Source organism: Pithys albifrons, chromosome 1, assembly GCF_047495875.1.
Source record: "Pithys albifrons albifrons isolate INPA30051 chromosome 1, PitAlb_v1, whole genome shotgun sequence".
NCBI classification, from domain to species: domain Eukaryota; kingdom Metazoa; phylum Chordata; class Aves; order Passeriformes; family Thamnophilidae; genus Pithys; species Pithys albifrons.
Window position 1 is genome coordinate 71202304 of NC_092458.1, and position 27700 is coordinate 71230003.

General features: G+C 42.5%; 2 protein-coding genes across 2 annotated transcripts in view; both read right to left on the reverse strand.

The window, feature by feature from the left end:
- The window catches only part of CUL5 (cullin 5), a 33049-nt gene extending 24799 nt beyond the window's left edge, over positions 1-8250 (reverse strand). The window contains exons 1-2 of the mRNA XM_071554779.1: positions 7886-8250; positions 1484-1593 (exon numbers count right to left, since the gene is read on the reverse strand). Of these exons, the coding sequence (XP_071410880.1) occupies positions 1484-1593; positions 7886-7909 (134 nt within the window). The 5' untranslated portion in view covers positions 7910-8250. The remainder of the gene's footprint in view (positions 1-1483; positions 1594-7885) is intronic.
- A 7528-nt stretch (positions 8251-15778) lies between these two features.
- On the reverse strand, positions 15779-27337 carry RAB39A (RAB39A, member RAS oncogene family). The gene is made up of 2 exons (XM_071554794.1): positions 26597-27337; positions 15779-19401 (listed from the first exon to the last, which is right to left on the reverse strand). Exons 1-2 carry the CDS (start codon positions 26917-26919, stop codon positions 18975-18977), a joined length of 750 nt encoding a protein of 249 aa, XP_071410895.1. The 5' UTR covers positions 26920-27337; the 3' UTR covers positions 15779-18974.
- Between the last annotated feature and the right edge of the window lie 363 nt (positions 27338-27700).

Genomic DNA, 27700 nt, shown 5'->3' on the forward strand with positions numbered 1-27700 from the left:
AATTTTCACAGAAAAGCAGCCACATAAAGTTATTACTTTGTCCCTATTAAATGAATACACTTATTTCAATACAAAAGCAGCTTTTTTAGTTTAACTGAAAAGACAAAGCTTGCAAAGTAAAAAGTTCCTGTAACACAGATCAAAGGAACAGGCCCAGGATTTCAGAGGTTTCCCTAACTGGTGGAACTTATGCAACGTTCACATGCAGAAAGATGTTACTGCATTTAGAATGTCACTGTTTCCTGACTGAAAAAAAAGCAATACTGGATAATTGTACTCAAAGGACAAGTAGAAGACACCTACAGATTTTGAATTTTTATTGAGAAACTTAACAAAGAGCACTGTCCAAAAATATGAACCTTGGAGAGTGGGTTCCTTTCCCTCAATAGCCTTATTTTAGCCATGAATTACTTAAGTTCTGTTCCATAATTCAGGTACAAGAAAAACAACAAATAGAAAGTTTCAATCCTAATGTAGAACTATTGAACTAGTTATTAATAATTAAAGCAATTATTCAGAACTGAATTTTTACCCTAACTATACCATGTTTCTAGCAACTACTGCAGCAGAGACATCATAAGATATTAACACCCAATTACACGATAAATTACTATTCATTTTGGATGGCAGAAAAGTATCACAGGTGCAGTAAGATGGGTGGAAAAAAAGTCACTACACCGTGCTCATCAAAAAGAGCAATAAAGACACAGAGTGCACCACGACTGCATTTCAATAAAAACTAGTTTTGTGACAGATTTTAAAAAGCAGGAGAGTCTGCAGGTTTAAGCTACAACTGTATTGGAGGGAAAATAACTCCACTGAAACGAAGATTATTTTAGATATACTTCTGATATGTCTTTTGTAATTCGTTCCTGTATAATGTTGGCAAAAATCAAATTATGCATTTTACGAAAAAATCATTGCCTAACAAGAAGCCACTCTGGACTTTTTGGAAGGAAGAAAATGGCAGGGTTTTCAGAAGGTACATTAATGCAAACATTGTCTGAAAAGTATTACTGTATCATTCTTAGGGCACAAAAATATTCAAATTATACCAGTTAAACTGCATCACCCTGCTACTTCAATAGCATTCTTAAATTACTTTAGAAGAAAGCCGTTGAAATCAGAATAATGTAACATTCAGCAAACTGCCCTAAATGGACTTACTGACAAAGCAGTAAACATTTTCTCTCTAATTCTAAGAAAAAAGTTTGTGGGCAGGTATAAAACCTATTTACTACGGTCAGTTGAAGTCAAAAATTCTGCTGTTCTTTTGCCATCCTATACGCAAAGATCAGAACCTCAGCAAAACTCTACTTTTGCACATTTACACTGGTGTAGGCACGTTTATCACTTGGTAAAAATCAAACGAGCACTTTTGTTTCCACACAGTCTGTGTCACACATGACTTCTGTATCAGGAGCAGTACAATAACTGTATTCCCATTATGCAGAAGGATGTAAGATACTAAAAAATTACTTACGAAAACAGATCAAACCATTGCTGTTTTGTGACAGACTCCTGACGAAGAAGTTTCAGAACGATGGGGCGCATGAAATCCCATTTGTCTTCAAACTGAAGTGAACCTTTATTCTAAAAGGAACAACAAAACCAATTCTTAATAAAACATTTTCTTACCTAAAGTTATCTTTAAGGATTGAAGTTTCTGAAGTTAAAAATATCTTCTCAGAGGTGTTCTTCATAAGCTACTGAGCCACACCACCACAGCTGAACAATACTTCTCACAGTATTATTTTAAAAAGTGAGAGCTATGATTTGTTTCAAAGAGAAACAAGCTGCCAACTTCACCATTTATTCTCTGCATTAGCTACAAGAAACAAGTTCTAAACAGCGTTCTTCAGTTGCAAACAGAGTTACAGGCAGACTACATGAACAATACTCGGCTCAGCTTCGCTGTCACAGCAAAGACAGATGCAACAAAAGTCAAGAAGTAGAGTTGCAAACTCGTCTTGAGTAAATTGCCCTGATCGAAATGGCAGCCAGGCATCAGGAGTTGCACCTGTGAATGCTGCCATCCCTCCTTCTCTCACCATGCATTTGGCCTCAGCAGTAAGGGAGGGAGGAAGGAAACAGAGTAATATGGGAGCTGCTGTTTGACAGACTCCCAGACTCCCCTCCTGTGGGTGACTGGCCATTGGCAGTCTGAGGGCCAAGACTAGAGTTGGTGCAGATGAATATTATTTACACTGTGCTGAAAAATCTAATGCAAGGTGGATTTTTCAAACTTAAAATAAAAATTAAGAGGAAATCTAAAGAAATTAAGTGCTGCCATATAATTCTGATTATTCTGAAAAATCTCACCATAGTACACAGACTAACCCCAAACCATTACAACAACTTTGTGAGAAAAACAGCAGTTCTACCGCACATGTTGTGATCCTATTTACTTACAGCTCCACATTCTAAAAAGAAAAACCTGCAATTAAAAAACTATGCTGACAGAGTTCTGTGGCAGAAAGACTCCTGGTTACCTGCAGTGTTATGTTCCAATGAGCTGTTTACTTTTGAACAGATCATTGTCTTGGTCAGTGACACCACCTTTGACACAATTCACTTCAAATACAACAAATAATACAGTCTAACTACTTGAAATTTTGACAAGTGCACTGCTCTGCCACTAACATCTCTTCTGATGAACAAGCACAAGCAGCACACTACGTTCCCTCAACCACCTCCTTCTGATTAGTTTCTACATGGAAATGTACAATTAGAACTGTTATTTAATATTCAGAATAAGCACTGTAAGCAACTGTATCCCCTTGTGCAAAGATACATCTTCAAGCTATAAAGATGCAACAGGCACTACAGTAACTATTTTTACAGGCACAGCACCTGGAGGCCTCACAGGATTATCAAACCACTGTGGTAGGTACTGAACATGGTTTTCATGGAAGCAGGTCCTGTTGATAAACGCCATAAATCTTTCGACATGCAAAAATTGAAAAATAACTGATTTTCAAATTCAGAGAGGCAGTTTTGCTTATTCTTTCCCACTGCAACAAAAATACATCATTTGAATGCATCATCTTTGAAAATCATCAACCACATGCTTCCACCACACAGAGCTGGCTTTACAATTATTCCCTAAACTTTGATGCATTGCTCTAATCTTTCCTAGTCCTGTGAAAATTATTAGGTTTTACTTGCAGATACTTGTGTTCCAAGTCTCTCTTTGAAGGATAATGAACTTGAAAGACCAGCTACTGAACAGTCAGAAGTTACAGAAAAGGCATGATAATGTAGGTGAAAACAATTCCCTCCTAAGTTTTCCTTTGGAGTGAAACTTCAGAGTAGATCCTGTAAGTTTTCTGGAAGAGGTAAAAAAAATCTGCCTGCAATTTTTGAGCAGTGTAATTCAGCCCTTCACTGAAAACAACTGAAGAGAAAACCTGAACGCTCCATCTCTGTGAATAAGATTAATTTCACTGTAAAACATGGAGGAGGGGGGGATTGGAAAACAACTGTTTATATGATTTAGACTGTGAATACCTACTTCATTATAAGAAGCACACATAACACTCAACTGCAGTTGTAAAAACTATATGTCCACTTGAAATGAACATTTGCCTACTTAAAAAGAATTCCTGAAACAAAGCTTGTCCTGAAATGTCTGTTAAGGGAGTTTAGAACTTGGTTTCCCATACGTAGGAGTAAATTTTTTTCCCCACATTTCCTCCTTTATTCCTTAATTAAGCAGAAGAAGAAACAAAATTAGTGGATGAAAAATGCCACTCAACTAAACTATTCTTTAAGTTCAATAAACAATTCAACATCATCTAGACAGACTCATGCTTCCATGACCTTACACTTTTGTACTGAAATTACAAGAAGAAAAGGTGCATCAAATACCACCATATGTCATTCACATTCATTAATTCTACCCCTCTTACTGCATGTGAAAAAACCAAATTTTATAGTGGAAGAGGAGGTCAAACGGTGGTAATTATTAGTCAAACAGGCAATTTCTGAGCAGTATTTCCTGAGCATTTTTTCTCTCTTAGCTTGCCTCAAACCACAGTTCCCAAGGAAAGGTAAGCAGGATGGCAAGGCTTACCTTGGACAAGATAAAATTACTCCATTTATCAAATCTCTGAAAACATGGACTACAACCAAGAGCCATAACCTGGCTAAGTAGTCATTCTAGAGTTTAAAATTTAATGCTTTGAAAAATAACTCACCTCATGAAATTGTTTCCAAAACAATCTTTATTAATACAGATTTACAGTTCCATTTTAACATTAAACTTTACTTAAAATACATATGAAATACATAGTACTTTAAACTTGTATTGAAATATGTACTACAACTTTACTCTTCTCTGTTCTCCATTTCTATGCATAAACACGTAGACATAATAGACACAACAAGGCAATGCTACACACCAAGACCTCCACATTACTGGCCCCCTTAACCTCGAAATGTTTGTTTGGACATTCAGCCCTCTTTGCTGTGTACTCTCTGTCTTTCAGGCCACACAGAAACTCAGCCCTCATCTCTGCCAGATGCTCTGAACAGTACTGTAAAAAGCAACATCCTCTACGTCTTACTGTGCACCTTATCTACATATGAGTAACATCTTCGCCTTTACTACTTGTTTTCAAACTGTATGAATATTAAAGCCAGTTCACAGAGGGATGAAGTAGGAAATATGACATCATACACTGAAATAAGCACTGTCTGAATAATCTCTGCTACCAGCAGCTCTAAAAATCACTGTAATGATTGTAGCGAGTGCCTATTCAAAGCAGGAAAGTAGCCACAGGGAAAGCTTTTCAATGTAACTAAACTCCTGTGCAACATTGCCCAGCTTCTTAAGGATATTCTAAATGGAAATAGCCAGGAAGAAACAGACAAACTTCAAATACAGCTCTGGAAGCACTTACTTCAAGTGAAGAATACAAAAATTTCAGATGCATCTCCAGTTGTCACCGTCAGACAGCTGAAATTGATGCAAAGGTAAACAAAGCTTCTGATTTCATTGAGGTCCATGGAAAAACTGTTGCCTCCTTTGCTGCTGCCCTACTAACATCAGGCACATGCTGCAGATCAACTTGCAAGGATAGACAGATTCCTGCATTTGCTGGCAGATCTGCCAGCATGGATACAGCTACAGGTTTTCTTTACACTGCAAAAAGCAGAGATGCTTTCTGTTCCTGAAACTGCAAAAAACCCTCAAGTGTCTTCATGTCACATGGGTGAATTGGTTTAGACTTTGTCACTGCAAAGAGAACAAATTACAAGTCCAACACAGCCCCTGAAATGAAGTATCCCACTTTAAAAGTGTCACAGTCACACCATGTTAAGACAAAAAATGCCAGGGTGTTCTCCCAGAAATGGCTCAGTCACCTAAGAAAGCCACTGCCTCAGAGAGGCAGAGCAGCTCTTCTACAGGTGGGGCAGACACCTCTGACCAGGTAATGGCTCTTACCAAGTACTTCAGTATTTCCATCACTTTACAATTTGTTGCATCTCACCAGGACTCAATATAGGATTGGTCATTCTAATTCTGCATGCAAAGAATGCTCTCCAAGAATACGCTTCTCACTAAAGAAAGGGAAATTATGCACTAGCACAGTTTAAATGATGTCTTTTAAAATTATGACAGCCAGTCAGGTTTGCATTCAGCTAGTGTTTGTTACTAGAATAAGAAAAGAATATTTCACTTCATTTTCTCCACTGTGCAGAAAGCTGAACGAGGATGGGGGAAAACAAGAGAAAATGCTTAGTACCTGTACATGCTGGCAAAACCAGGACCTGTCTACACCCAACTTAGATTTGATTATTTGGAAGATATGGAGAAACCTCACAGATTTTAACACCTCGCCTTTCTTACTCTGGGATGTTTACTGGGCCCAGACATCGCCTTTTTCCTGTTGAACATGAAAGCAGAAGTCCATTGCACAGCCTCAGACAGCACGAGGCACTGCTGATCAACACCAACCTGGAATCAACACTTGGCTTCTCAGAGAGCACTCTCATGAGTGGAACGGGGAAACAAAGAGACCTTACCTAGCTCCAGTTTTCACAGTGGCTTATTTTGCCATGATAAACAAGCTCAAATCACCATATAATCTTTCCTTAAGTAATGCAGGAATCATACTCAATACTGTCATGAGAAAACTCACTAATTAGTAAGCTATGGTGCTTAATAAAACTTTGAGTGGTAAGAAACACCTGTTTTAGAACAGGTATCCCTGTAGAATTTTCCTAAAACTGTGCACGTATATCTTGTTGTCAATATAAAATATTGGTGATGCAAAGGCCAGTTGCAAAAACATGACTTGTAAACACAAAGACTTCACTTTGGCAAGAGCCATCCTGCAGAATCAAGGCCTTTGACTCTATTTTCACTTACTGTACACTTATTACTCTTCCAAAATAGCTAAAGTGGAATGCTGACAAATCTTATAGGCCTATGTTTCTTCTGTCTACTATGGGCTACATGACCACATCTCATCAACACATGCATCAGTCTTTCCAGATATCCTCAAAAGTACAGCAAAGACATGGTCTAAAACATCAACAAGTAGATAAAACTGCCTGAGCCCCGCTCTAAACATGTTTTTCCACAAAAAGAGTATTTCTTCTTATAGGACATTATTTTTTCACCCTTGTTCTTGGACTCCTCAATTTTGGATTTTAAACTATTTTTAAGTATTATCTGCTTAGATATCTAACTAAGCCCTTATAAGCATAAAAAGATACAGAAATTAACCAAAATTAACTTCAATTACCTGTCAATTTCAAGGCTTTTTTTTCAAATTTATCTTTTGAATACTGAAACATTTTTTTGGATACCAGGAAGAAACAAGGTGATCACTTATTTCTCATCGCTTCCCACTCAATGTCTCAGTGTAATAAATACAACTAGCAAATTAAGGCCAAATCTATACATCCAAACTAGGTCAGATCGCTAAAATGCAAGCAGCACTTCTTTGAGACCACCTTTAAAATGATACACAGTGCTGGACACATGACTATGTTTATATTTATATGTATTTTCAGTTGCTAACTACTCAAGTTAAGCAGATAGCCTTCCCAAGACCTTTCACATCAGTGTAGTTAACTGGTGGTGTAGAAATACAACAGGAGGCACTGGTAATAGTTGTTTCAAGTAGGCCTGTCTTCCCTGTGCTGGCACGGCCTCAAAGGCCATGCACAGCCTTCTCATACATACCACAAATGTCAGGACAGGCAGTCCTGAGCTCAAACACTGGACTGTCCTACCGAAATCTGTTCCAGCCCGCAGCAGCTTGCGGTGACTGACATCTGCCATCAAACGACTGGAAAGTGCATGAAAACATCTGAGTACAAAAGCAAAGCTGCTTAACCTAAGAGAAAGGCCTCTGGGAGTTTTCCTGTGCAGGAAAACTGCACTTAGCAAAAAAGCTGTAACACGGTGGCCACCCCAAAACCGACACCTGCCCATAGACAAGGCATTTTCCAACTCTTTGTTTAACTTAAAACTCATTTTCCATACACCTGGATCTTCTTAAATAAACAAAGGGAAGACACCGTGTCCTGTCTCACTGCACGACGCAACGCTGTTTCCCAACGCGACGTGTTTGGGAAGGGAGAACGGGGGGGAGGGAGTGAGGTGCTGGCAGCGGCAGCAGCAGCGGCAGCAGCAGGAGCCGCCACCGGCGTGGCCGGGCCGGGGCGGGCCGAGGCCGCTCACCTGGGAAGGGCCCCGGCAGCGCCAGCTCCGGGCAGCGGCACCCGCGACCCGACCCCGGCTCTGCCCCTGCCCCCGTTCCCGGCCCGGTCTCCGCCGCCCTGTCTGGCCCGCCCCGGCCCGGCCGCGCCACCCGCAGGGCCGCCCGCCCCGCCGCCTCCCGCAGGCCACGGCCGGCTCCACGCTCACCTTTAAGAGATTAGACGTCGCCATGATCCCCCACGCGGGGCCCTCCCGGCCGGCGGCGGCGGCTCCTCTGCCCGCGCTCGGCTCCGCTCCCCCCGGCCGCTGCCGCTTTACATGGCCCCGGGCCGCCCGCCCGCCCGGCCGGACCCGCGGCGGCGGCGGCGGCAGCAGCAGCGGCGGCGGCGGCCTCAGCGTTGGGCTTCCCTGCGCCGCGGCGAGGCCCGGGGAGCTCGGCAGCGCTGGGACCGGCCGGGCGCTCCGCACGCAGCCGCCCCTCAGAGCCTCATGGCGGCGTCCGGCCGGGCGGCGCTCGGCGGCCGCGGCTCCATGGAAGGGGCCGGGCCCACATGATGCGGCGCCGGGAGCGGCCCCGCCGCCAGCGCGGCTCAGGCCCGCCTGCAGCGCCCCCTGTCGGCCGCCGCCCGCCGCGCGCGATGGAGCGGGGGGGCCGCGCGCCGGGGAGGGCACGGGCACTGCGCGCGTGGCTGTGCGGACGGACGGACGGACGGACTGACTAACTGACTAACCATCTAACCAACCAACTAACTGTCTAACTAACTAACTAACCAACTAATCATCCAAACAACTAACTAACCAACCAACTAACCATCCAACCAACCAACTAGCCATCTAACTAACCAACCAACTAACCATCTAACTAACCAACCAACTTACCATCCAACCAACTAACCGACCAACTAACCATCTAACTAACTAACCAATCAACTAACCATCCAACTAACTAACCAACCAACTAACCATCTAACTAACCAACCAACCATCTAACCAACCATCTAACCAAACAACTAACCAACATCTAACAACCAACTAACCATCTAACTAACCAACCAACTAACTATCCAACCAGCTAACTAGCCAACCAACTAACTAACTGAATAACTAATTAAACAACTCTATGTATGGCCAGTCTTCATGAACCAAGATTTGGGCAGGGCTCTCCCCACGTGGGTGTGCCCTTCCAGCCTGCACAGTGGATTTTTTAGGTCAGGCACAGCGTGCACAGAACTGGCCCCACCGTTTAACTCCTCAGGTTCATCTGCCATGGCTGAGCGAGCTTGCATGGTGACAGTGAAGTCCTCAGGACTAGAACCTACAGACCCCGGTATTCCCAGGAGGTCCCCCATCCAAGCACTACCAGGGCTGACCCTGCTGAGCTTCTGAGATCTGGTGAGATCAGGAAGGCATTTAACTGCCTTTTAACTGACCAACAAACCAACTGACTAACCAACTAACCAGCCAACTAACTATCCAGTGAACTAATTAACCAGCTAACTAGCTAACCAACCAACCAGCTAACTAACTAATTAAATAGTCAACCAAACAACTGACCGGGGGGGGGGGCAGCGGGTGCCTCAGGCACAGCACCGCACGGGCACTCGTTTGTCTGAGCCGAGTCGGTGCCCCACCCCCCACCTCCAGCTAAGCCATCACTTGCCCCGCCAGTTGTCACAAGTTTTCTGTTTCCAGAATCAGTAAGTGTGTAATTATCCAAAGGGTGTGTGTCTGGAGGATGGATCCAGGCTCTTCTCAGTGATGCCAAGCAATAGGACAAGTGAGGGAAAGGGCAGAAACTGATGAACAGCAAGCTCCACCTGAACTTGAGGGAGAACTTTGTTACAGCACTGGTGTGTGCTCACTGGAACAGGTTGCCCAGAGAGATTGTGGGGTCTCCCTCACCAAAGATATTCAAGAACTGTCTGGACACAATCCTGTGCAATGTGCTCTAGGACAATCCTGCTTGAGCAGGGAGGCTGGATGAGATGACCAACTGCAGTCCCTTCCAAACCAACCCATTCAGTGATTCTATGACCACAGAATATTCTGAGTTGGAAGGAACACACAAAAGTTCATCAAAGTCCAGCTCCTGGCAGTGAGACAAATATTTAGTAGGGAAAGTTTGCATTTATGCACCTTTGGAGAGGAACTTCTAAACTTTCAAGGTTTGTTTATATACAACAGAATCTCACCTTTCTACTTAAACTAAATGTTTAGCCTTTGTCTAAAATCATGTCTTCAAGAAAATTTCACTGACCTCTGCTTACAGACTTGGAGGCCTGAAAGCTTTTTTTGCCTGTTCAACCTGGCCTGCCACGTGTCACTGTCATGGACAGCTGCACCAGATGCACCACCTGCCCCCTGGAACAGCAGCCCCCTCTTTGTCGCTCCCAGGGCATGCCACTTGATGATAAATTAATATGACAGAGGAAAGGGACCCTAAAGTGTTAGAAAAGCTGAAAAAAAAATTAACAAATCTATACACTGTTGTGGAAATTTTGATAATGCTGACCAAATGTGGCTTGCAGCCTTATTAACTTAAGAAATTATGATACCCATGTCTAAGCTGATGAGAACTCCTTCTGGCTCTGCTCTTCGCCTTCCCCTCTCCATCTCTCGGCAGGCTGAGCTCCAGAGAGAGAGAGAGAGAGAGAGAGAGAGGAGAGAGAGGAGGGTCACAGTTGCCTCGGCTTTCTTTCCAGGGAACCGACTTTGGCTGCAAGGAGATTTCTGGGAACTACCACTACTCCTCAACTCCAAGCATTTCTTTCTTTGAACAAAGGAGAAGGACAGTGCAGTTCCCCGCGGAAAAGGCTCCATCCTGCCACCACCTGAGTCATTCGTCCTCCTTGTCTCTGCCTCTCTGGGAAAAGACTGGGAATTCACCTCGGAGGTGCGACACTGCCACCTGCTGTCTGGAAATATAATTGCACTTGGAGGAATTAGAGTTTGGGGGTTATTTTTCTGCGGCTGGAGGAGTAGTTTGTTCTGGTTTGTTCATAGTTTTATCTATCTATAGTAGTTAAGAACTGTTATCCTTGTTATATACTTTTTCTAATTAAAATTCCTTTTAAATTTAAAAGGGGTGTCGTGTTGGTTATTGAGAAGAAATTTCCTTCTCTGGTTTACATACACATTTTGGTGTCCTTTAAATTAGGACAATATGCATTCTACAACAGTGCTGAAGTTAGGAGGCCTCCAGCAGGGTCAGTAAAATGTGTGCACTGTGTGTTTGTGCATCAGCCACTCCACAGCCTGTGTATTACGTTACAGGTATGTAAGTACCAGAGGCGCTGGGATACAGACAAATATTCTAGACTATGATATGGAGGCAGCCATTTCTGGGAGCCACTACTCCAGTAACTGATTTATACTTTTTACCCTAAACCCTTTAAAAATGTTAGCATTTCCAATTATTTGATAGTTTTTGTTCTTTTCAATTTCTTCCAGTTTTGGGATTTTTTTAATATGTGTTTGCTATTAATGCCACAATTTAGTGATGTTTTTAAACTGCTTTTGATAAATAGGCCCAGCAACTAAGTTACTATAGAGAACTTCATCTCAGGTCCCTTTGATGCGAAGCTTAAGAGTACAAAACCATGACACAAATCATTGGAATGTTATAATTACAAATCTTGCTTAACCATCATTGAAGCTAAATGAAGTTGGGCTGTGTTTTAAGATGCTATGTTTTAAAATGATGGATTTCTCTCTATATGCATTTTTCATGCAAACTTACCGAATCTCACTACAAAAATGTGAGAGTATACAGGGCACAGCAGCGTCCGAGTACCTTTTGTGTTCTGGTCTTTCCTAAGTAGCCTTAGGCACCTGGTACTCTTTGCTGTAGCATTTATCCAGTCGGCCTGAAAGAGTAAGCAATGACTGTACTGAATATGAGAGTTCTTACATCCTGCCCAAATATCCTCTTGTGCAGTAGTTATGAGTAGAGCTAGCCAAGGAATAAAGAGAACTTGAACAACTGAGAAGCTGGGAGACAAGGAAACAGTGGTACTTTTTACTGATACTAAAAATAACGTGCATCTCATTTTGCATGGCTTACACAATGACTGTAATTGGTATTTTTCCCTGAAGATCTATGCATAAATTTTCTGGGAAGTAAAAACATCCATGAGACTCAATGTTTAATGGTATTTTAGTACCACTTTGGGGTGCTTTGACAGTACAGTGTTACAAAATCTTGTTTTATTTGCTTTAATTTTATTAAAAATGGATTATTATTAAATTCTAATGGTAATGATGATACTAATTATTGATTAGTATACCATACTACATTGGCCTACAGTTTTATATCCATTGCAGTGATTGTAAAAGACCAAGTGAATGACAATCTCAGAGCTACCTATGGCTTCAAAGTGATTTATAAGGAACAGCTCATTAATATTTGGATCATCAGTGAAATTAATACTATCATAATGTCTTAGATGTCTTGGAGTGAACTGATTCCAGGCATAAATCTGTTAGCTTTGAGTGAGTTGCATCAGAGAGAAATAAGCATTTCCATGTTCTGTTCTAATCCCCTGAAATGAAAAAAAACATGTACCAATGATAGTTTCTGCTGAGGTTCATTTAGTCCATGATGGAAAAAAATGTTTGATGCTTGATTAGTACATTTTAAAATCCTCTCCCATCAAACTAGTTATATTCGGTAGGGATGATAAAATTTATGTTTTTTCTTTCAGTGTGAAGTCTCATTTATCACTGCTGTGGACAGTTATAATGACCTCATGCACAAACCATGCCTTGAGTCTCTGAAGACAATCCTTTTAAAGGGGCAAGGACACTCGGGCATCTACCTGTAGTTGAAAAAAGAAGCACCATCAGTGACCAAACTTCTTCTATGTTTGTTTATATTTCAACAAGAAAGAAAACACTTCTGATATTTGCTATCTGGGCTTCACATCACCCTTTCAGTTAATAACAATGGCATTCTGGAGAAATTCCCTGCATGTGGGAGTAAAGATTATTGTTCCTTTCACTTAAAGTTGCCTAAGATTTTGGTATCTTAGCATCACCAGAATCTATGCTGTGCATCTCAGTGTAACGTCTTTGTTCTTGTGCCAACATTGTCCTTTAGCTCAAATAACTTCTCCCTCCCTGATGTTTGTTCTTCTCTGATGTATTTTTAGACAACAGTGCTATTCCCTCGGAGTTTCCTTGCTGGAAAACCTCACACATTTTGCCCAGAGTGACACTGAGGATGATGTGGGGTGGTGCAAAGTAACAGTTTGCAGGAAGAACCTGCAGGAGGGCTTTTGCTGAGGCCAAATTCCTTCTGGAACCTAGAGAAGCACATGACATGCGTTTGGCAGAATGTGGCCATTGTTCCTCTCCCAAGCACAGAGTTGCAGAGAACTGCTGCAGGGATTTACATCTGATCTCCTAGTGTTTTCTGGACAGCTAGAAATTTACTGTTCCATTCACTGTGTACTTGGGGAGTTGTAGTTGGTCTGTGAAGCATGGTAGAGTGAAAGAGGATACAAGGTACAAGGATACAAGATACATGTTCTGCTTTTCTGACACTTGTTCACATATGCATCTCCTTTTCAGTGCTCAGTAAACTTTGTCTCTCTTTAGTTTTAAAAGCTTCTCTGAGAATCAGACTCTTTTCCACAGGGAATTGGGCAGAGAGAAATCCCAATAAAATGAACTGTGAATTTCAATGGTGTGAATGGGTTTGAGATTTGCATCTTCTAAACTTATAACCTGGCATACCTCTTTTAATACATGTAACACAAAGTGTATGTCAAGAAAATGAGAGAAATGATCTGCACAGAGGAAGCTTTTCCCATGAATAAGAAGCAGTAATTATTTTTTAAGTGGCAAAATAGCATAAATTATTACTAAATAGCTAAACTATTTGCTTGGCATTGAAAACGTAACCAAAATGGACAATTCTCAAAAGTGCTTGCAGAGCAGTGCCAGGCTTGAAAGGTTTTTATTACTAAGATTATGACTGGAATATTTTCCACAATTCCTCCCCTCAGTTTTAGTACCTTAATACTTAGCAACTATGACTAACATTTTCAACTATTGCCCTGCTCACTGTCAGACCTTGGTGCCAGATATGGCTTCTGACAGTCCCTTCCTGCAAAGAAACCATGCATGGGAGAAGGTGAAAGGGGAATAAGCCTGCAGTGTAGTTGTAGTGCCAGTCATTCCTGCAGGTGTTCCACAAAACTAGCCTACCCTTCAGCGCTGCTGGAGTTGGGAAGTCAGTAGGCTGCGTCTCTGTGCCAAGTCCAGGTCCTTGGTGCTTTCCTTGATCCCACAAGTCCCACGACAATGACGGATATTTCTGTAGGGTCTTAAGACCTCTGACGGTGTTCAGTCTCACTGCTCTCCCTGGGCTGTGCAGGGATGGAAGAAATTATCTGTGTCCTTCCATCCTGATCTTGTATGACCAAGTTTATTCCTACAGGAGGCTCAGTTTGTCCCTCCACAATTGTCATGGAACAGGAAAAATCAGTTTGCACAGATTATTGCGACTTGAAGTCACAGCAAAGAGGAATGGCTATAACTAAACTAAAGCTGAAGTGTCAGCTCATTTACCTAGACACTGATTTTATTTACAATGCATTTTATTTACAATTTATTTCCTTACTTTTACTTTTCTGTAGTTCTTCAGCTGCAAGGTGAGCCTTTAGTAGCCTGGGATAAGGATTACTCTTAGTTTGAGCTGGCCTTGCAGCCTGTGAGTCTGCTGGAGGTTGCTGTAAGTTGGCTGACAGCACTGCTCCCACGGAGAAATAGTCTCTTGGCAGGTTACACAATGGTGTCCTAAAATGTGTCTTTTTCTGAAATAGAAATTGTTTAAACACTTTCAAAGACAGTGATCTACGCTAGCACCTCAGAATTTTCTTTCTTGCCAGTTGAATTCTGCAGTTTCAATAAATGAAGGTTTACCTGCTGCTATGTAAAGAACCTGCTGCTCCCCATTTCTGTCTGGCCTCTGTGGGTGATGGGCAGTCATGGGAGAAGATGCCATGCAAGCACTGTGGTGGTGTTTGCAGCCAAACAGTTGTTACCCAGCTTCCCTGTGGCTACATTATATTTTTGTGGATTTGTGCTCTCAAGCTCTTTTCCTGGACACACTTGAGCCTTGTGTTTGCTGTTCCATTGGTTGCCTGTGGGAACAGCAACCCCATGAAGAAAAATGATTGCTCTGTAGAGTCCTGTGCCTATAGACGTGGGTCTTCCATATTAAAATTCCATTATTATCTTTAAGGAACCTAAGCAATGTGGGTTCTTCCATATGCAACTACATAATAGATCACTTGACTTTATTATTTTTTTTAATCTGTTTATTTTGTTGTACAGTCTTATCTGTTAGGCTTCTTAGGGAGATTTCTATTTTGAAGATTCTTCTTTTAGAATTTTAATTTCATTCATATATTTGAAAGATCGTCTATAGACTCTGAGAAACGAACAATGCAAGCGATTGCTACTGACAATTGCATTTTGATATTTAATGATTTCTTAAACAGTCAGCATGTTTGTAGTATGGTTCCATGCCCATGCAGAGAATAAACCCTGAGCCTTCCTTCTTTCTCTCCAAGGTGTGATAAAAGCTGCTGAGATTGCTGTTCCACCTCTGACTGAAAGCAAAGCTGGAGACTGGAAGGAGCTGATGTTGTGTGCTGAGGTCTACAGAGAGAGGAAAACACTTTCCCTGGATGTTAATCCTGTACAAAGAAGGCAATGAGGCATGTATTCTACAAGGGAGCTGGAATGCTGAAACTGAAATATCTGTGATCATGGTGCATCCACACACCTTTGCTTTAAGTTAGGCAACAGGGATGACAGTAACAGTTTTCCTGAGGCAGAAAGGATCTCAGCACAGGGCAGCACAGTGTGCTTGGGTGGTCACTCAAGCATGTTTTATTTTCTGTGAGCACAGGACAGTCACCAGCCTGAAGTTTGACTGGCAAGTCTATTCCATACTGAAGGCATAAAGAAGCAGTATGAACATTTGTTACCTCAAAATCTTTTCCTTGGTTGATTCCTAACATATGAGGCTAGTTTCTGATTCTTACAGAGGACAGATACAATTATAAGCAAGTCAAAATATCTGAAGAATTCATGTGTAAAATATTTTAATGAGTAGAGGAAGATATTTATTTTTCTTTATCAAACTTAAAATGAAGACAATAAAACTTTAAACATTTTAGGAGTGCAAACCAATACTTTTTAACCATTTATTTGCCAGGCCTGTGAATCCAAATAAAACCTTTTTCAAGGTACTTTAATAGTTTCTTCCATTTCCTAACTGGTATTGACCGAACCTAAATTTGCAAAGTTCGTGTTTCCTTATTAAATATTTTCTACTTTTCAATTTGGCTACCAAGTAAGATTTATCAAATTTCTGTAATCTATGGGAACTTCAATCTGTTATCAATATTCACCCTTTCTTGGGGGAAAAAGAATATACATGCACTGAACTACAACCCATTATACAGCTTATTCAAGCTGTTACTTACGTACCTTACTGGAAAGCATCTGAAAACAAAATTACGTATTTCAGCAAATTGTCTATTTATCAGACATTTGTATTAACTGCAAGTGTGTAGTGAGAGGGTACAGTAGTGGTTTAATATATCATAAAGACGGACAATGTATGAAAGTACATGTTGATTTACATTTTTAGAAATTACAAATAAGACAACTATGTGCACAGTACTTTAAAATGCAGTGAACGTCTCTTCTCGTTGCGCTGACAATACCAGTTCCTTACACAGTCAAATCTGGTTAACAGCTCTATTCCCAGTGTAATAAATGTAACACCACAGGTACAACATTGACAACAGAGATTAAGGCTCTGTTCTGATGATTGTTTCTCTGTGCACACCTCCTCTCCACTCCCCTCTTATCCCACTCCTTTCCCTGCAACACACCCAATTGTTTTTACACAGAATGAAAAGCTCATTGCCTCCAGAGTATTCAGGAAGAAAAATTTAAGAGAAAAGATTTTAATCTGAATGTAATGAAATGTAGATTCATAGTAATAGCAATACCTGGCACTTGTAAGGCCGTTTTAATACTTTTAATTTTTTATTTTGTTTTTAAATTTGGGTATGTCAGATGAAACCAATATCCACATCCCATGATGCTTGACACTCCACAACAGTCTGATTGAATCTCAGCAGTCTTTGTGAATTTGAGGAAGAACAATCATCTCTGTATCTGAGATACAGAAGGTGAGGCACAGAAAACATAAATGCCTTTCTCAGAAACACACAATGAACCAGTGGTAGACTTTGGGTCTGTTGACTCCCCAACCACTGATTTATTTCTTGGCCCATTCTGTCCTCTTAAACAATGAAGAGAAGATCTGAGATACACAACATGGGCCTAGTATCATAAGAGAATCAGTGTCAAAAGCACACAGCCTTGTTCTGCACTACCTTTTGGCATCTGCATGTTTACTTTGTAAAGAGGGCCTAAAATGCCCTCAAATTAAAGTTGATTTGCTATCAATTACTAATACATGTAGTGTAATAGAGAATCAGGCTCACAGCAATTACTCTGTGGCATGCTGAGACTAGAATTAACTAACTGTTTTAATTGCTAATGAATTAAGGCTGATTCCGTGTATTAAGGCCTCTGTATCCTTTCATAATAGTATAACTGTACCTTAGTGCAAGTAAGACTCAGGCTATAGGAAAACTTAACCTTTCAGTTTCCTCTGAAGTCAATAATCTTAGTGGCCCTATATATATAAAGTAACTGGAACCAAACAACCTGTTTCTATACTAAAGAATATTTTAAAAATTATTGTAAAAGAACTTAAAAGTAACTTGAGGGAAAACCAACCATATGTTTGTTGAAGAAGAAAATTAGATTAGATAGAGTTGTTGCCTGCTCTTGAAAATGGAGAATTGTACATGATAGCACACCTGTATATGAAGATAACTGGCTTGATGTTCGGTGGTTATGAATATGCCCAGATAAATTGTAGATGCTTATCAACTCTGATGATCAAGTCATCTTTTATACTACTACTACTACAATAAAATAGAAATAGATTTATTTGGTATTTAAGTGCTAGACCTAGTTTGCATAAAGCTAGAGTGTGTTATATTAGAGGATTAGGAAGATGACCTCAAGCTCAGTAAAATGCTACACGTTCACGGATTTCTCCTATTATTGTTGTTATTAAAAGCTATTATGGGTTGCTTTCTTAGAATAGGGGTTCTCTAACTTTGCTCTCCATAGCCAAGCATTGTTTTAGAAATTTTTTCCTCTCCAAGTGCTCTATTCATAAAAGTTTGATTGTTTAAAACCTTCCTATTTTAGACAACAGTTTAACATTTGCTGGCTAAGAATAAAACAGTCTTTGCTCTATACAACTTTAAGGCCTGGGTCCCCATGGGTTGCAGCACTTTTCAATGTATTTTTACTTCTAGTTAGAAGTAAATTCATTTTTTAAAGCTAATATGCAATTACTGTATATCAACGCAATTCCTTAGGCATCAGTGTGACTGTGATAGTTACCCAGCTGAGGATCTAGCCACTGAAATGTAACTCCAGTGGTTGGGAAATCTGTTTGGTATACAAGTCAATAACAGCTGGATCATATGTGATGTTATGTTTAGTTTCATTGGCAATTCAGAAAATATTTAATAATAAATTTCATTGTTTCTATTCCCCATTTTTGTATACAAATAAATAATCTTTTCTAAAACATTCTTTTTCTATAGTAAGGCTTGTATTCATAGTCATATCAAAAGTGTTTGCCATTGGAGCAATCTTTAGTTTGCTTTCTTTAGAGTTACCTTTATTATCAAATTCTACAGCATCCTAAATTTTAATAGTTATTAGCAACCCTGCACTTGAGTAAAGAATCACATTAAAAAAGTATAAGGTATAATATTTTCCTGTCCAAAGCAAAGGCAGGATGAACAAAAGGAATGAGGTCATCTGATCTTCACCTATCAAGTCTTGAATTTTAAACAGTATTCAAAATACAAAGCCCAAGCAAGGATGTTGTGATGATGATTATTGCACTTTCTCAGTGTCTTGCCACAGCATTTGTTTTCCCTTTAGCAATATAGAATTTCTTTTTCTGAAGACCCCATAAAGTTAATGTATTCTGTCAAGAAAAAAAGCACTTAAACTTTTAGAAATTATGACCTAGATGGAAGGATACAAAACCAAATTACTGTTCTATGACTCAGCTATGTCATGATCTAATATTGTTTCAAAATTATTATTCTGTTATTTAGGTTGGCATCATCTTCTGAACACCCCATGGGCTCTTTGGCATGTTACAAATTCAGCAGATGCACTGTCTTCTGGGCTTTACAGCTTCTTCTGATGAATGTACAACATTTGGAACAAAGCCACTCTTGACACCTTCCCATCCATCTTGTATTGAGATTTCTCCATTTTTCACAAGTTCATAGATGTCTCGTGTAAGAATTGTAAAGGACTCTTCAACATTCGTGGCATCTTTTGCTGAAGTTTCTATATATTTCATACCACAGTCAGATGACAGTTTTTCAGCTTCTTCTCTTGTAACCTCACGCTGTGACACCAAGTCACATTTGTGTCCTACTAACAGGAACACAATCTGAAAGGGCTGCACGTGCATTTTTGCTTCTTCTAGCCAGTCTTTCACATGTTCAAAAGATCGCCGGTTTGTGAGGTCGAACACCAGTAAGCCACCCACAGAATTGCGATAATAAGAGCGTGTTATTGATCTATGAAGGGGAAAAAAAGGAAAATTAAAATGCATCTTCATTTTATTCGTAAACAGATTACTTTTCCACATGGTAATGTGTTTTAATCTTTAATCTTTTAGAGGTTTTATTAAATAACTTTTTTTTTAAAGCTAGTTGGAATTTATTAATTTATCTATTAGATACAATTCTTTTTTCTTACATTCAAAAGTCACTTTCTAAACATTCCTGAATCCAACATCTCTAGGGTGAATTTTGAATGCTGAATTGTTTTGCAAAGTGTTCTTTATTAGCAAACCATGGAACATGTTCAGAATAAAAGATACATGCCTTCGGTGTCTGAGTCCTTCAGCTTCATACAAACATGCACTTTGCTTTGTTCTAATCAATTATTTCAAAACTAAATATGTACGCAGATCTCAAGAAACCTGGAGCCCAAACTTGCTCCAGGTATATCCTTTTGTATTCCTTACAGAAACACATTTTTTAAAAGAAGGTTTATATAGATAATTATAGCTTTTTGTGCTTGCAGAGGTCAACAGGCAGAGAAAGGAAACTCCTTGAAAAAACTGTCCAAAAGCAACTGATCTGGGCAAACATACACTTATTCCAGCATTGCTGAGCAACACATTTGCCTCCAGCATCTCTCTCATACAGAGGTTCAAAGGCTCTTTATAATTTACAACTTTTTAATTTTTGGTAAGAGGACTGGCAACAGATATTTTCCACTTTTTAGCCCTCTAAGTTCCAGAACATTCACTGGAAGGAATTTTGGAAGTAGGAAATCCTTCCTCTAGTTGAAAATACTTTTAATGTGTTCTAGAATAAGAAAAAATCTTAGACAGAAAGAAAGATATAAGAACTAATTATTGTAAGTCTCTAATCATGAGCAATAGGGAGGATGGAGAAAGCGAGAAAAGGCATTTTAAAAGAAGTGACACCCTACTAAAGAGTGGATCTGACCACTTGTTACAAGCATAAATGTACAGCTAGTGTGTATGTAAGTATTCGCCAACTGAAATGAGATGCACAGTCTGTAAAAGTCATTATCTGAAATCATAACTTAGCCAAGAATTAATTACATTTTTTCTCATGATTATGAAGACCATGCAGCCTCAAAACTCCTGGAAGCAGGATGAACTGTACACAGTAAAATATCTTTCCATAACAGTAGCTTCCTCCAATTTTCAGTTCATTGTATTTCATGTGTTTTTTATAACAATTTGAAGATGGAGGTATAATTAGCAGCAGTAATCATATTATAGATAGGTAAGTGCACAGCTAGATAAGACTTAGGTTTCTTGGCATATAAATTCATTTAGCCACAGCAAACAGCATTTGACATGGTTTTATTTAGATAATGGGGAGGGCCTGTTTGCCCTAATGTTTAGAAAGATCTTTTCTATCTTCCCTGCAATAGAGTCCATGCAGTACCTCTCTGAATGTGGAGACAACAGGATCTCACCCTCAGATTAATTCAAATAACCTGGAAATGAAAAATGACACACAGTTTTGCAAAATTGTTTAAGATCATAAATGAGGGGTATCACGTTTTATGAAGTATTACATGAAGTTGCCATAAGGATCTGTTTCTGCTTTTCTTAACCTTTTTTTTACCTGTAGAGTGTCTGCAAACACAAATGAGTGCATTAAAATAATTCATGTAGTTCTAGAAAGAACAACACTTTCCATGAACAGATTTTTCTTAATACCAATCTAAACCTCCCTTGGTGCAACATAAGGCCATTTCCTCTTGTTCTATCACTTGTCACCTGAAAGAAGAGACCAACCTCCACCTGGCTACAACCTTCTTTCAGGTAGTTCTAGAGCGTAAGAAGGTCTCCCTTGAGTCTCCTTTTCTCCATGGCAAACAATCCCACTTCCCTCAGACACTCCTCATAGGACTTGTGCTCCAGACCCTTCACCAGCTCTGTTGCCGTTCTCTGGTCACACTCCAGCACCTCAATGTCTTTCTTGTACTGACGGACCCAAAACTGAGCACAGCATTCGAGGTGCAGCCTCACCAGTGCCAAGTACAGGGGGACAATCACTGCCCTGGTCCTGATGGTCACACTGTTGCTGATACAGGCCAGGATGCCACTGGCCTTCTTGGCTGCCTGGGCACACTGCTGGCTCATGTTCAGACATTGTTGACCAGCACCTCCAGGTCCTTTTCTGCCACGTCGATTTTCAACCACTCTGCTCACAGCCTGAAGTGCTGCCTGGGGTTGTTGTGACTTAAGTGCAGGACCCAGCACTTAGCCTTGTTGAACCTCACATAGTTGGCCTTCGTCCACTGATCCTGCCTGTTCAGATCCCTCTGGATGGTGTTTGTTAAAAATATGAACTACAAATATTTGAATAGTTTTACTATTAAGGTGACTTAATACTTGCAGTTTTATTTTAAAAGAAATTATTCCTGGCAAATAACACAAAATTTCGAAGCAGAAAGTTTACTTCATCAACTGAGAAAAACATCTGGGCATGTGAATGTGGTAACTTGTTCAACAGTATCTGAAACATCTTACAGATGCAAAATGTTTGACTTAAACAAGACAATCAGAGTAGATTAAGTATTGAACTGTGTGAAGTGGATGTACTCACTTATGTCCTTTATCACACTCAGAAAGAATGGAAGAACACTGACTATGATGGTCTGGTAGGTCTCTGCTTTTGGTTTTTTTGTCTGTTTGGTTTTCTCTCTCTAAAACTGACTGCAAGAGCAATTTTTGTTTCTTATTAATATTAGCAGTAAAGACTTTAGGACTTTTAAGTGCCTTCACCAAAGCTTAGTCAGAACTATAACACCTACATCTAAATTTTGCTACACTCAGCTGCAGATCTAACCATGGTTCCTGAAAAGGTTCCATGGGGACCTGAGTGCTCTGGCTCTGCACAGGCTGTTAGCCACTCAGTGGGGACAATCCAGTTTCCTCTCCTAGCTCAGATCTTAGCTCAAAACAAACTATTGATCCAGGCAAAAGGCCAGAAGGGTCTTGCTTGGGAGGGCTTCCCAAAAGCATAGGGGCACACTCAGATGGGTTCAAGCTCCTCAGAAAATGCAGATGCACTTTGTTTTAGCACAGTGAAGGAGCCTGTGTTTCACACAGATGCCTCATGTGCTGCTTCACAAGAGCCAGGTCAGTGTTCACAGAGCCTACAGTACAGAGGCTCAGAAGGCCTGCAGCTTTACAGATTTTACAGGCCTATGTCTTCATTGAAAGCCTGGTGACGGGAGTGCTGGATAAGTACATCAAATGGTGGGTGAGCAACTGGCTCACAGGACAGGCACAAAGGGTAATGGTGAATGGAGTGACATCAGGCTGGTGATTTGTCACAAGGGGGGTTTCACAGGGCTCTGTCTTAGGCCCTGTGCTCTTCAACATCTTCATAAGTGACTAGGACATAAGATATACTGAGTAAGTTTGCTGATGATACTAAGCTGGGAGAGGCTGTTGACTCCCCCAAAGGCATAGAGGCCCTAAAGGGAGACCTCGACAAATTAGAGGACTGAGCAATCACCAACCACATGAAGTTTAACAAGGGCAAGTGCTGGATTCTGCTGGGAAGGGGCAACCCTGGATGTTTGCACAGACTGAGGAATGAGATGCTGGAAAGCAGTGCCATGGAAAGGGACCTGGGGGTCCTGGCTGATGCAAGCTGAATATGAGTCAGCAGTGCCCTGGCACCCAGAGGGGCCATAGGTCTCCCGAGGGGGCATCAGGCACAGCATCGCCAGCCGGTTGAGGCAGGGGATTGTCCTGCTCTTCTCTGCACTGGTGTGGACTCACTTTGAATATTGTGTGCAGTTTTGGGTGCTGCAATACAAGAAGAATATAAAACCATTAGAGGATGGTCACGAAGATGGTCAAGGGCCTTGAGGGGAAGCCATACAAGGAGTGGCTGAGGTCACTTGGCTTGTTCAGCTTGGAGAAGAGGAGACTGAGGGAAGACCTCACCTTCAGCTTCCTTATGATGGGAAGTGAAGGGGCACACGCTGATGTCTTCACTCTGGTCAGTGACAGGATCCGAGGGAATGGCATTAAGCTGAGTCAGGAGAGGTTTAGGTTAGATATCAGGAAAAGATTCTTCACCCAGAGGGTGGTTGGGCACTGAGAATGTGCTCTTTAGGGAAGCAGTCATGGCACCAAGCCTGTTTTGAGTTCAAGAAGCACTTGGGCAATGCTTTCAGGCACATGGTGTGATTCTTGAGGATGTCCTGTGAAGGGCCAGGAGTTGGACTTGATGATCCTTGTGGGTCCCTTCCAACTCAGGATATTTTATGATTCTATCATTCTTTGTCTTAATTACAGCAAACTATGGCTTAAGGAACACTTTAAATCGGTCACAGTCTTTCTTTCTCATTACGATCATAGTGATCTTTACCAGATGAACCAAACTTTCACTAAAATCTTGATCTAATTTTGAACACTTATTTTTATACTATGACTAAAGACTACATTGTAATAGTATTAATTTTGAAATTACATATTGCTTACTGAAAAAGAATAAGGATAGTGTTTTCTTTCCAAGCCATGTGTTAGAAGCAGAATATATCTAATATCATGCTCTACTAAAAGGTGGGTTAATAAAATAGAAGCATATATTGTCCCTATTGAAATGAACTCTCAGCTTTAGCACCACTACTCAGCACTTTATAGTATTGGAGGTTTCATCTTTTAAATGTGTTGTTGGATTTACATACAGGAAAATGAAATAAACAAACAAAAATCGTAGCAAAGTAGATGATGTAAAACACAGCCAAAGCAGCAGATTGCTCTAAAAGACTAATCTGAAGATAGAAATAAACTGAGGGTGTATCTCTCATTTATGTTAGTCGGCATTACAGACCTGAACCTAAGCAATCTGTAGGTTCTTGTTCTAGTAAGGTGTTAAAATTACTGATCATGTTGTTGTTCATGTGGCACCTTGCACAATGGGAGATTCTGCTTTGTGATGCCTTACTGATGTCAAAGTAAATATAATCAGTAACTGCCCCATCTGTGCTCCAAAGAAATGAACTGTTTAGCACCAGTTTTTGCAGTTTACTCACCCTTCTTGTGGAAGTGGTGAGAATTGCTTTGTTTGAGAAGTAATGCAAACACATGATTTCTAAAACAATGCATGAAATCCAGTTCAAATACAGAAGCATCAGTGAACTAGAGACAAGTGAGAATTTTTTCCCAAACAACTGCTCCAAGAAGGTACGTGACCTCTCTCAAGAGAATGTGACAGCAGGTAGTAGTCACGTCTTATTTTACCGCTGGGAATGCCTCTAATGCCTGGGACCAATAGAAGGGGGTTATTATGCAGCCAGTAGTTTGCTGTGCACATGCAGGGAACTCCCCTGGGAGCTTTAAAGACAGGTTTTACCTCCTCTAAGTTTCAGTGCAAGTGAGACAGAGCAGAACTGGAAATCAGAACTGCAAACTGTTTGGAGTTCCCCAGAATTAAGTAACTTCTTGGAATAAGTAGTTTTTCCCCAAAAACATCTTTGTTTGTGATCTGTAGAGTTCTCCATTAGCAGAGAACAGAATGTGAAACATTTTAATCTGTGATGTATAACTTAGTAAAATACTTACAATTCATTTGAGTGAAAGACTATACAAATGCTGTATTTGGTACACCAACTGACAAGAAACTCAAACACAAATATTTACAAACTACCTTCTTCAGTTTGTATCTTCTGGGTATTAAAAAAACCACAGAGGTATAATAGTGGTAAATTTAAAAGCAACTGACTGCATGACTCATCAGTGTGCATTCCCTGAGCATTCAGGGGTTAAAGGATGGCCATCATTTGATTTTAAACATATGCAAAATTCTCTGCATTTGCATTTCTTTCAGTTGTGTGTCTTGTCATTGGCCATCCTGGCTATTTGTCAGCAAATTAAAAATAAAGAGATTGTACATTCTTAGTCACTTATTTGCAAGTACTTTACAATATGTCTTGAAAGCATAAGTAGGGTGGAAAAGGCTAAGAGCTTGCTATTATCACTGTTAATTTCTTCGCTAACCCTTCAGAGGGCTGCCTGCAAGAATATATATGAAACTGTGCCTCATGCAAGACCAGGAAAACTGTTTTTTCATTGTTATGATTGTTGTGGGAAAAAAAGAATTTGGAGTTCTCCGGTAAGACAGTGCAATAATCCCAGCTCTTCAGCTGGGTGTGGGAATCTGCACAACTGTTCTGACGGAAGACAGAGGGAACAGGAGAATTGATTCTGACAAGCAAAGCGGCCCATTTCTACCCTCCTGGTACCATCCTGGTAACAACAAGTGTGTGGGTCAGGTACACGTAGATGGGCTACGCATTTACCCCTTCCACACAAATTCATATCTGTTGAACCACAAGTCCAAACTAAAATCCACACACAACTTGCCCGCAGCAGCAAGCACTACAGATACGACACAAGAGTCAGTGAGCGACAGTATCAGGTGTAAACTGGGGAACGACTGTGACTTTTGGAGCAGGAAAAGAGTGTAGTTTTGCTACTTGTTTGTGACAGAGGGGAGAAAGGAGAAGATTTAACACTCGGTGCAGCATTTGAGCTAGTTTAGCTACAGAATAAATGGTAGAGGTATTAGTGAAGACTCCTGGCAAGCACCAGTGCAGAGCAGGTGCAGACGGAAGATAAAACACTAATAAAGGACTGTAGCTGGCTGCCTGGCCACGGCTTCACGGGGCTGCTATGCTGGGAGGAGCTGGGAGGTGGCCCAGTCTCTCCAAATTGCATGGGAGGGAGAGTTAATGGCAGAGGATGAGTTCGGAGGTGATGACAAAGTAAGAAATGTGGAGTTAAGCAGGGGCCTCTTGCTGCAAAGAAGAGAAAAAACGTGGAGGAGGGATTGCTACATTAGGTCCAGGACTTCAGGGGAAAGATGAGGAAGGGAAGAAGAAACAGGAGGAGGCCACTTGTTACCCTCTGGTGTGAGCCGGGAGGGGAAGGGCAGCTGTTTCCTGGTGTGTGTGAAGGGAAAGAAGCTCCTGGGAAGTGGGGCAAGTGGGATGGTGGGCCACGGGGCTGGGACCACCGGCAGGCAATGGGGTGGAGGACTGTTTGGGGCACAGCAATCTGAGGGTCCAGGGAGATGTGCTGGGGGGCAAGGCAAGATCCCTGGGTAGGAAGACGTGTCGGAGGTGAGGGTCTGGTGCCGGGAGGGAGGCAGGGTGTGCCCGGGGGCAGGTGGGATGGGAGAGGGCCGCGTCCCGTACCTGAACCGCTCCTGCCCCGCCGTGTCCCAGAGCTGCAGTTTGACCCTCTTGCCGGGCTCGATCTCCACCAGCCGGGAGAAGAAGTCCACCCCCACGGTGGGGTCGGAGTGCAGCGGCCCCGGGAAGCGGCCCTCGGTGAAGCGGTGCAAGAGGCAGGACTTGCCCACTGTGGAGTCTCCCAGCACGATCAGCCGGAACTGGTAGATCCAGATCGCTGCGTCCATGGCGGCCCCGGCCTGGCCCGGCTCCGCCTTGGGGCTCTTCCTGGGGCTCCTGCGCGGCCGGTGCCTGCACCGCGCCCCGATCGCCCCCACGCCCGGCATCGGCGCGGCGGGCGGCGGCGGGGGCTGCGCGGGGCCCGGGGCGCCGCTCCCGCGGGGGCAGGACGGGGCCGGCGGCAGCGGGTGGGGGCCGGTTCCCGAGTGTCCCTGGCCCGCTCCCGAGTGCTCCCGGCCCGCTCCCGGGTGCCCCCGGCCCGCTCCCGGGGCCCCGCGCCGTGCTCCCTGCCGGCGGCCCGGGCGGGGCGGGGCGGGGCGGGCGCTGTCCCTTCAGCACCGCGCTGTGCCGCTCCCGCCGCGGCTCTGCGCCTCCGCTGCCCCCGCTGCCCCGGCCGCTCCCACCGCTCCCGCCGCCCCGACCACTCCCACCGCTCCGGCCGCGCCGGCGGTGCCGCCGCCCGTGCGCGCTGGGGCCGCCTCTGCCGCCCGCGAGGCGGTGGCGCGGCCGAGCCGCCCGCCGGGGCCGCCCTCCCGCCGCGCCGTCATGTGCGCGGCCAGCCCGGCCCGGCCCCCTCCGCCGCACGGGGAAGCGAAGGGAGGGCCGGCCCCGGTGCCTCGGGGCTGCAGCCGCGCCCGGAATCCCGCTCCCCGCGCCGACAACAAGTACAGCGGTGGACCGGCAGGAGTGGGATGCCGGCAGAAAGGGGATGCCGGCAGCAGGGGGTGCCGGCAGGAGGGCGGTGCAAGCAGGAGGGGGATGCCGCCAGGAGGGGGATGTGGGCAGAAGGGGGGTGCCGGCAGAAGAGGGACGCCGGCAGGAGGGGGATGCGGGCAGAAGGGGGGTGCCGGCAGAAGAGGGACGCCGGCAGAAGGGGGATGCCGGCAG

Bases quoted from the DNA above. Each gene is read 5' to 3' on its own strand.
- RAB39A (XM_071554794.1), bottom strand. From the start codon at position 26,919: ATGCCGGGCGTGGGGGCGATCGGGGCGCGGTGCAGGCACCGGCCGCGC. The intron at 19,402-26,596 runs GTACGGGACGCG...TCCCCTTCATAG, and splicing joins GCGGGGCAGGAGCGGTTCAG to ATCAATAACACGCTCTTATT.